The 11,062-nt window shown below is 46.8% G+C and overlaps 1 protein-coding gene across 1 annotated transcript; it reads right to left on the reverse strand.

The window, feature by feature from the left end:
* Positions 1-4,041: 4,041 nt before the first annotated feature.
* On the reverse strand, positions 4,042-4,956 carry LOC125546715. The gene is made up of 5 exons (XM_048710872.1): positions 4,939-4,956; positions 4,633-4,836; positions 4,376-4,549; positions 4,179-4,294; positions 4,042-4,081 (listed from the first exon to the last, which is right to left on the reverse strand). The coding sequence occupies exons 1-5, from the start codon at positions 4,954-4,956 to the stop codon at positions 4,042-4,044; spliced, it is 552 nt and encodes a 183-aa protein (XP_048566829.1).
* Positions 4,957-11,062: the final 6,106 nt, after the last annotated feature.

The raw sequence follows: 11,062 nt of genomic DNA on the forward strand, positions 1-11,062 counted from the left end.
GGGGGGGGGGGGGGGAAAGGGGGGGGGGGGGGGGGGGGGGGGGGGGGGGGTAGGAAAGAGGTGCGGGGCAGGAATGGCAGGTTGTATTTAAAGGATTGTGACCGTATATATGGTATTAATAATTCGAGGTGCCTTTGATGACACCGAGGCGAATATTTTACTTTTTTTCCCGCTCTTCTCACCGCTTATTTTTCAGTCAGTAATCAATGTCCTGGCTGGCATCCGTGTCGGCCCGTCCCCAGGAGTACTGCCGCGGACAGCGACAGATGATGAACAGTGACCAATTTGTTTTGCTTTATTTTGTGCTTGGCTGGTGACGTTGCACCATCACGGTCTTCGGTTCGACGGAGGGCATCATCATGTGATAACGACCGTGGGCGGTGGGGAGCGCACAACTCAGCCCCTCCCCCATCCAAGCATCTAACCTTTGCGTGCGGCTACCGTTTTCTGTCCAGGGTATTGAGACACACAAAGAACCACTTATAAAATTTTGCTTTGTTTCAAAAGTACAACCCATGCTGTTTATAGGGCTATATGCATGGGTATTGCTGTTGTGATTTGTTTATTTGTGAAATGAGGCTAAAAAAGGTGTTCCTGCATTAAAACACGTAAATATGATGGTTGGCTAGGTGGGTCGGTAGTGTTTATGCCTACGGTTTAGTATTTTGTGCTCATGTAAAAACACATAATAGTACAAAGTGTATAGTTTCCAGAAAAGATGCGTTAAGGATGAAGGAGTAAACAAGATGGTTGGCTAGGTGTGTTGGTAATGTTTATAACTATGGTTTAGTTTTTCAACTCATGTAAAAACATATAGTAGTACGTTTAATTATATGAGCTGGCATGCACCATACACGCCAGCACAAGAGATTATGATTTGACGTTATTGCACATATAAACCCGCATATAGGAAAATTGGGGAAATGCACTGACGATGGTTATTAATAATATGCGCCGGCATGCACCACGCACGCCAGCACAAGAGACTAGATTTGGTGTTATTGCATATAAACCCCTATATAGGATAGTTGGGGAGATGTGCTGGCATTAACCTGGCCCGGACCATCCCGGACGATGAAAAATTGCCCCCAATTTCCAGCCCCCCTCCCCCCTTTCCCAAATTACTAGCACTTCAGCCCATTAGGCCTGATAAATCCTTGGCCCAATTTTGTCCAGTTGAAAAGCCTTCAGTTCCCTCATGTTCTCGACGATGGTACTTCGTCTGTCCCTTGCGGCAAGTTTGTACAATAGACGTCTCAAAAAAAAAAGCTTGTACAATAGAGCATAGGCCCAATATTTTATTCCTCTATCGAATTTCCGTCCTATCTCTTCGTCAATTTGACTTTGATGACCCATGTCTTTGTCTCAGGGTGATCGGTATGGGTGACTCACTGTCCTGTGTGACTGGGTGTCTCACCCTCACTTCTCCCTCCCTCGCCTGTTGCCCAGGAGTTCAACGTCCATTGCTTAAGACCATGAGTTCCACAGTCCGCATGGCGCGCCCTCCTTCTAATTGCTCTAAATAGCGGGGTGTATGGGAATTGGGATCATCCCTTAGTACCCCAACACCATGTTACTCCGTCCTTCCAAACATATAAGGGGCGGTTGACTTTGCACGGTCATTGACGACTTTGACCAGTAATATATACCAAAATACATGAACTGAACATGTCTAAATAGCATCGATATATTTGTCTTGCAAAACAATTTTATTTCATATGTTTGTGTACTAATTTTATAGACATATAATACATAAAATTATATTCAAAGTGGTGCAACGAAGACCAGAAAAGTCAACCGACGCCTTATATTTTGGGAAGGATGGAGTATTTATGCTTTTAATCTAATTAATCATAAAAAGGGACATCAAATTTTAGACGTAATATGATACAAAGAATCTTTTTTCGTTTATTTTGTAAAAAAATTACTATTTACATTCTCGATGTCTTGCGTAGCTTTTGATATTAATGTGTTCCCCTTATTTAAAAATAATTTCACAGAAGAAAAACATGATAATATACTTTCCAGAAATATATATTTTTCAGGTATGTTGGCATTGTGCAAACACGTCATTGACGAGACTATGCTCGACACAGGCCGGTGCTCATTAGTTTCTAGTTTTGCATGCCAAACACATGTGTTTTTATCTTCAAAGGTAGAATATTATGTGAGCATCTGCTATTGTAATGTGTTCAGAAAAAGTATGAAAAATAGGGGGTTTTAGGGCAGTGCACCTCCCAGCCGACAAATTTAAGTGTGTAACGCATAAACCCTATACTTGTGCTATGTATAATATACTAACGAGCATCATGATGTAAGAAATTTCAAACTATAATATTTTGTTTGTCATTTGTTGGTCCACTGTAAGTGTGTAAGGCTCACTACCGGACTCGCGGGCTATGCCTACGGCCCAGGGCCGTCGGCATAGGTCCTTTGCCGTCGGCATATATCTATGCCTACGGCCGCCGTCGGCATAGCCCCGTCGGCGTAGATCACGTCAGCGTAGATGTGTCAGACCGTCGGCGTAGTATAGCCGTCGGCATAGGTGCATATGCCGACGGCCGTGGGATAGCCGTCGGCATAGTTTAGCTGTCGGCGTTGTTTTCCGTCTGACGGCAACGGACGGCGCCGTCAACAGCGCGATTCAGGAGACGACACGTGGCGCGATTCAGGAGACGACACGTGGCGCAGGTATGCCGACGGCTAGGTCGTCGGCTCTATGCCGACGACCTAGCCGTCGGCATACCTGCGCCACGTGTCTTGCCCCGGCTTCTCCTGGCGGCAGGGCTGTGCCTACGGCAAAGCCGTCGGCATAGATTTCCATCTATGACGTATGTCTGCCACGTGGCAGCTCCTGGTTTCTCCTGGCAGCAGGGCTATGCCTACGGCAAAGCCGTCGGCATAGTTTGCCACGTGGCAAGCCCTGGTAACTCCTGGGCGTATATATGCCGACGGCTTTGCCGTAGGCATAGTTTTTTTTTGTTTTTTTTTATTTTCCCTGTTTTCTCTTTTCCAATTCATTTGACAGCATTTCAAAACAGAACAATATGAAATTATGCAGAAATATGACAATTCATCATGTGAACATACTCAAGTTCATCTAAACATACTCAAGTTCACCATCATCATCTAAACATACTCAAGTTCATCACATCATCTAAAGATCATCACCGATGGAAGTTCATGAACATAAAAGTAGTGCAAGACATGAAACATGATAAAAGTAGGAATATGAAAGGCATGGCACGATGGCCACATGCACGGAATCATCAAGCAAGAGCACCCCCGCCAAAAGCACCACCTCCGCCATAACCACCACCACCTCCGTCAAAAGCACCACCTCCGCCAAAACCACCACCACCACCTCCGCCAAAACCGTCATCGCGACCACCACCACTCTGCCAGATCGGAGTGACTGGGGTCGACGGAGGAGGAGTCGAGCCACCGGTCCCCTACATGTTTCAGAAAAGATTCTAACGGTAAATATGATATGATAGTGTTTCTTGAACGAGAACTAGTTTGCTAGTAGTTAGGCAAATGTACTAACCGAACCATCACTGCCTAGTGCCACCCATTCATCGAATGTGGGCACGTGTGGGGGTTCTCCCGCAGGTGGTGGTGGGGGTCCCATTTGTGGTGGATCCGTGCGGTTAGTCCAAGACGCCAACATAGCTTGAATGTTAGTTAAACAGGCAAACTAGAAGATCAGAAGGAATGAAAGTGCAAAAATTTAGGTTGGTTTTAAGAGGGCAAAACTAACCGTCATCATCTGACGGTTGTAATCATCGTTTGCCTTCACTCGTTTCAAGTACTCCCGCACCTCGAGATTCCTATGCTCGACAAACTCCTTATATGCCTACATAATTTAGGTTGTTTCTAAGTGAGCAATGCTGAAAATAAACTGAGAATGCAATATAGAAAAAGATAAAGAGGAAGTACTTACAGCATGCTGGCGGGCTAAGGGAGTCTGTGAACGCCCCGTACTCTCTAACTGGCTCGGGTTGCTAGCCCGAAGCCGTGTGTCCGAGATCGAAGGAGTGATCAAGCCATCGAAACACGGATACCAGCCATTCTTCTTCCCCTGGATGGCCACCACCGCTGTGTCGTCGATCTGAGACTGGCCGACCTCAGCAACAGGAACATCCGGATGCAACTCCTGATAGTGATGAATGTAATACCCCAGGTGCTCCTCGGTCTTGCCGTAGTACTGGCTCTCGCCCTCCTTGCGATGACTCCGCTCGCGGGCCAGCTTCCACGACTCCATGTCTGAGAGCGGCCTCTTCAACTTGTCCTCCTACAACGTTAAATAGAAGTCAGCCATACATAAGAACATGACGTAAAGAAGAAAAAAAATGCATCATGCACATAGATATACCTTCATGGCCTTGAAGCCCCAGTGGTTCCTGTTTCCTTGGCCGTGTGTCCCGTCGTCTCCACGGTTAGCCCGGGCCTTGATGCTCTTGGCAGCAAACTCTGCATCGGCGCCGAGCCACCTATCCACCAAACTCGCCCATCCGTCATGCCTTCCATAGCACCAACGAGGAACAACCTATGCAAATTTTGGAAGCATGACATGTGAGCACGAAACATATAGTTGACTGCTTGAAACAATGAAAAGTTAGTAATAGTTACCATCATGAACTGCTCCTTGCTCAAGGTAAGTCGTAGCTTCTGTGCTTGAGTTTTGGGCATCTTTTGGTGCAGGTAGTAGTGGTAGTACTGCGAGACGGCAACCCAGCGCACCTCGTACTGCAACTGACGAGCTTTCTTCTTCGTAGCCGCAAGCAAGACCACGTCGGCTCTGGCCTTGTGCTCATCAAGAACTCTATAGAGTTGCTGCAACCATGCAAAAACCAGAAGCAAACAAGGCATGAGTTGAGTGATTCAATGATAAACTATGAACGAAACTGAAGACAAATGATTCAGAAGAGAACTTACCCAAAATTTGGTGATCATGGCCTTAGCGGTCGTCCCGTACTCCGCGTTGCTGCAAGCCTCGTAGTGGGCCCAGCTCGTGGCCAAAACCCGCTGCTGCGGGTCCCTGTCTGGCCGCGGGCAGAATAGGCCAGGCCAAAACTCCTTCAACAGGACAGTGATAAGGCCGTTCGGTTTACGGCCCTTTCCGTGAAGGATCCAGTTTCTGCAAAAGAATCAAATGATTGCCATGTGTACAATAAGAAAATGTTGTCATGTGTTGAAAATATGATTGAGAGGCACTTACTCTGTCCCCACAGGTTCAATGAGCCACTTGTGCTCCTCGATAGAAGGTGGTGTAGGTAGTCCGGCATTACCACGCAGCCACCCCTGCGAAGAACCCGGTGGCAAGTCACCCCACAACGCGGGATCAACCTCCCCTCCACCCTCCTCGGCCTCCTCCTCACCCTCCTCCTCGGCCTCCTCCTCATCACCCTCCTCCTCGGCCTCCTCCTCCTCGCCATCAGGAACATACTCCTCCTCCTCAGACTTAGAAGGTGCCTCTGTATAGGAGGGCATCGAAGAAGACCCTCCTATTTCAGACACGGCCCAGAGTTTTTTGCCCCGGTTGCCTCTCCCCCACCTCCTCCTCCTCCTCTAGGGGCTCTCCCCCAACCGCCTCCTCCTCTAGGGGCTCTACCCCCACCGCCTCCTCCTCTAGGGTCTCCTCTCCCGACCCCTCCACCTCCCTGTGAGGTGTCATCCTCGCGTAGTCGGGAGGGAACCTTGTGGGCTCGTCCACTCCGAGTAAGTCCTTTAAATTTACTGAGGAAACTAGCGCCGCTGGACTTGCCCATGATTATTAAACCTGCATTGAGAAGAGAATAAACAATTAGTAAGGATATCAATTAAACAAGCATACAGGAAAAACATTAATACCAGAAGAGCACATTAAGCATACTATTGTAATGATCATTAAAAGAACTTACATTTTCTAGAACCCATATGAATCATCACTATTGTAATCTATTTGTGGACCGGTCTCATCATCACTATCACGCATATCTTCTTCGTTGTCTGACGGAGGTGGAGGCTCTTCCTCATCGTCAGCGTCTTCATTTAACTTTTCAAGCATAATTATGTCTCTTTGATTCACAACTGCCTCACCATCAATCCGTGCGTCGTCGTCGTTTGGGTCCAGGTCAACATAACCCAAGTCATCATCCTTGTTGTTTCGGACCACGTCATCATGTTCCTCTTGATAGAACACTCCCTCGTATGTCATGGGGTTTATGTTGTAGTAATCATCATCGTTCGGGTCCGGTAGCTTACCATGCGGCGACACCTTGAACACAACTTCCCAACCCTTTAGGTACTCTTTCTGGCATGGGTAAGGCAGATAATATACTTGTGTGGCCTGGGTAGCGGCGATAAAGAGATCAGCTCCGGCATAGACGGTTGATGGTTTAACTTCAACTAAACCAACAGAAGGCGTATGTCTCAGACCCTTTTTGGGGTCGAACCATCGGCATTCGAACACAGTGAGACTTAGGTGTTCGCGGCCACGTTTGAATGTAAGCTCGTATATTTTTCCTACCCTTCCGTAGTAATCTACTTCATTATCTCCTTCAGTGAAGACTCTGGTATTTATGGTTTTGGGATCAGGCCGACTGTTCTGGTGCTCCTCTGTATGGAAGCGATACCCATTCACATCATACTTTTCGCATGTCATGATGACAGGATCAAAACCCATGGAAACCCATCTCAATTCTTCATCCATTGATTCGGTCGGATCATTTCCCTACAAGTTTAATTGAAATTATAGGGTGCATGAGTTTAATTGAAATTATAGGGTGCATGAGTTTAATTGAAATTATAGGGTGCATGAGTTTAATTGAAAGTGTGAAAAATTACTTTCTCGATGAACCACGCAACGAAATTTTTCCTTCCATCAGCACCCTTTCGGAGAAGAGCAAGTGCCTCCGCTTCAGAAGGAGGCAGCATTCCCGTCCATTCTTCTTCAACGAATCGACTACAATAAGAAAAGCGGTATAAGAACTAGGCAAAGTGAACATAACGAATTGACTAAAAGAATGGTGCAAAGGTATTACCTCATCCACTCATCCTCAACTTCCTTGATGTTGTGCAAGATATAGAACATGACATCCTCCCACTCATCTCATGGCATGAGATAAGATTTCGAGCATCCAGCCCTACTACCTTGCCCGATGAATAGAGGCAACTTGGGTTTATACTTGGGTTCTTCTGTATTGTATCGAGACACCTTATTGTGCAACGTGGGAACATGGTCCGGATAGTAGGTTGTCCTGAGGTCTGCCACCTCCTCTAGGATAACTGCCTCAGCTATGGAAGCTTCAATCTTAGCTTTGTTTCCACATTTCTGTCTCAGATGCTTGTTCTGTCTCTCAGGGCCGTACTGCCAACGATTCTGCACAGGGCCCCCCAACAATACCTCTTTCGGGAGGTGCAAAAGGAGATGTGTCATCGGAGTAAAGAAGCCTGGCGGGAAGATCTTCTCTAGCTTGCATATCAACTCCGGCGCCTTCTTATGCATTTCTTTTATCTTCTCAGGACATACTTCTTTAGCACAAAGCGTGCGGAAGAAATGGCTTAACTCCGCAAGCACACGCCAGACACGCTCGGGAACATAGCCCCGAACCATCACCGGCATAATCCGCTCAATCCATACATGATAGTCATGACTCTTGAGCCCGGTCACTCTGCCCGTTGAAAGATTGACCCCCTTACTTATATTCGACACATAACCATCAGTGAACTTCACGACGTGTTTCAGCCACTTGAATGTCTCCATCTTATGATCCTTTTTAAGTACGAAGTCAGCATCTGGCTTGAACCAAGATTTTCGACTGCCTGTGGGAGGCTGCATGTGTAGACGTGGTCTATCGCAAATATTCTGTTGATCAACTCTAGCATTAACATTATCCTTTGTCTTATCAGGAATGTTGAGGATCGTGTGAAAAAGGGACTCTGCGACATTCTTTTCGGTGTGCATCACGTCTATGTTGTATGGAAGTTTGAGGTCCTTAAAATAGGGAAGCTGCGTGAAGGGGGTAATGTGAGTCCAGTTGTGCGTCTCACCATATCCTTCAAAAATTTTCCCTTTACTTTTTCCTTTGCCCTCGCCCTCGTCTTCGCCTGTGGCTTTGCCTTTTCCTTTGCCTTTGACTTTGCCTTTCCCCTCACCGGCAGGCTTAAGAGCTTTTAGCTGAGCAAGCACATCCGCACCAGAAAACGTTGGAATCTCGTTTACTTCATGGACAACTTTGCCTTTTATGAAGTTCTTCTTGTCTTCCCTATCAGGATGGTCTGGAGGGAGGAACTGTCGATGCAGGTCAAATGCAACATACTTGCCACCCTTCTTCAGCCAAATGAAAATCAAGGCTTGCATGCACACTGGGCAAGGCATCTTTCCACTTGTACACCATCCGCAGAACAAGGCATAACCGGGAAAGTCATGCATGCAATATTGTAGCCAAACTTTCATCAAGAAATTTTTCTGCAGATGTCGGTCGTATGTCAACCTCGGGAAGTACCAAGAATGGTGCAAATCATCCACCAACGGCTGCATAAACACACTCAAATTCTTCCCCGGATATTCAGGCCCCGGAATTATAAGCGACAGGAACATGGTCTTGCGTTGCATTATGGCGCCGGGAGGGAGATTCAGTGGAATAACAAATACGGGCCAACAGCTGTATGGATTAGACGACATACCATATGGATTGAACCCATCACCTGTTATAGAAATTCTGACATTCCCAGCCTCGGCTGCTTCCTCCGGGTACTCTATATCGAATGACTTCCATGCTTCACGTCCTGATGGATGTACAATTTTTTTTGGATTGTACCTTTTCCCTTCCTTGTGCCACTTCATCATTTTGGCAGACTCCTCGGTGATGAAAAGGCGCTGCAGTCTTTTTATAAAATCAAGATACCGAAGAACCTTCACAGGGATTTTTAGCTGCTGCTTCTGACCATGCTTATCGACCACCTCAATATACTGAGAGGAACCGCACTTCCTACAGTACTTGTCATCCGCATACTCATGCCTAAACAAAAGGCAATTCTTTGGACAAACATGTATTTTCTCATAGTCCATCGAGAGCGCCTTCATGATTTTCTTCCTACCGTACATGGTTTTCGGCAGTTCATGGCCCTCAGGCAGGCTGTTAGCCCATACTCCCAGAAATGCTTCGAAGCAACCTCGGCTACAGCCGTACTCAGCCTTGACTGCCATCAGTTGCGAGATGGCATCCAGCACAGACAACTTGGCACCCTCATAGAGAGGTTTCTTTGACGAGGCCAAGATTTCCAGGAAGGCCTTTGCGGTTTCCTCCGGCTCCTCCGGTTCATTCGCTGAATGTGACGGAGGTGTCGGCTGTGCAGCAAAGACATCATCTAGCATGTCTCTAACCCCATCGTCCTCATAACCAGCGACGCGTTGTCGTATCACATCCTCTCTACCACGGTCCCGCTGGGCAAAGTTTATCGGCATATTAAAGTTGGGCATAAATCCATGCGTGCGAAGGTGCTTAGTCATCTCACTCTTATCTCTGCGGATACGCCTCTTACATCTGGCACACGGGCATTCTGGCACCATCCTCATTGGACTACGGAATATCTCTTTCAAAAACACATCAGTTTTCTCGACCCACTCTGTTGTTACTTGATTCCGACGGAAAAACCCACTATACATCCACTGATTATCTGCCATCTCTGCTTTATTGGAAGCCACACAACAAAATTAAGGATTCATTTAAATTACTCACATCAATATTTTATTTTTTACAAGGTTGACCAGAAACGACATTTAATCCACCTACATCTCTAATAGGTAAAGATGGGTCCTAATCCCACCCGAGAATGTGTAGATTGAGTACGTTGTCCATGCTCTACCCCATTCCGAGACAAAATTTTGGCAGCACCTCCCCGCTGTTCTCCAAATACACGTCTCGGCAAAATGCCGAGAGAATGTGCATCCGGAGAACAACAGGGAGGCGCCGCCGAAATCCTGTCTCGGAACGGGGTAGAGCATGAACAACGTACCCAATCTACACATCCTCGGGCTGTCCGTGGAAAGCGCTGGACAATCCGAAAGAGTTGCGGTGATAAATATGCAATTGAATGCATATTTATCGATGCAACCCTTTCGGACGGGAGACCTAGGTTACGCGACTTGATGTGAAAATTCAATCTAGTTAAAAGAGGCTAGGAGTTGAAGGTGGATTCGTAGCTCACCCTCCGCTGTAGAGGAAGTAGTCTAGCAGCGGCAGGATCACGGACCAAACCCAGACGACGAAGGCTCCAGTGAGATGAAATACCACAAAGCCTATAAATTTTACCGAGTCAAAAATTTGAGGGCATCACATCACATAAAGCTGAGGGCATCATAAAAAATTTGAGAGCATTGACACTTCAAACTATGAAAAAAATCATATTGCTGATGACATCTAGTCAAGGTTTTAGATCATCATGATACTTATAATCCTAATTTTCATCAAGTGTCAAATTTTGTTCTTCAATTTTTTTAGCAAGATCATCATGATAAAATAACTACTCATCAGATATAGCTATTTGACAACATCATCTCACATATACCAATTTTGACAACATCTCAGATATACCTATTTTGACAACATCACAAAATGAAACTATAGCTATTTGACAACATCTCAGATATACCAATTTTGTTCTTCAAAATTTTTATAGCGCATCTCACATAGCTATTTGACAACATCACCAACTTGACCAAAGCTATAACTAACCAATATACATCAATCCATCCATTCATCCATAGAACATGCATCTATCACATATATAACAAGTAGTAAAAATTGCAAAAAAATGAGGAAAAAAAAGCTCACCGGGGCGGCCGGGGATGGTGAGGCAGGGGCGGCCGCGGACGGTGAGGCAGGGGCGGCCGCGGACGGTGAGGCAGGGGCGGCCGGTGCAGCGGGTGAGCGGGGGGCGGCGGTGGAGGGCAGGGCCGGCCGGGGACGGGAGCACCGGGCGCACGGCCGGCAGGAGCTGCGGCCGGCGCGCGGTCGGTGGGAGGCCGGGGCAGCGGCGGGGTCGGGAGAAGTGCGGGGCGACGGCGGGTGGGTGG

Source organism: Triticum urartu, chromosome 3 (assembly GCF_003073215.2).
Source record: "Triticum urartu cultivar G1812 chromosome 3, Tu2.1, whole genome shotgun sequence".
NCBI classification, from domain to species: Eukaryota; Viridiplantae; Streptophyta; class Magnoliopsida; order Poales; family Poaceae; genus Triticum; species Triticum urartu.

Coding starts and splice junctions, on each gene's coding strand:
- LOC125546715 (XM_048710872.1), bottom strand. Junction 4,295..4,375: donor GGGGCTTCAAGGCCATGAAG/GTATATCTATGT, acceptor TTAACGTTGTAG/GAGGACAAGTTGAAGAGGCC. Junction 4,082..4,178: donor AAGACCGAGGAGCACCTGGG/GTATTACATTCA, acceptor GTGGCCATCCAG/GGGAAGAAGAATGGCTGGTA.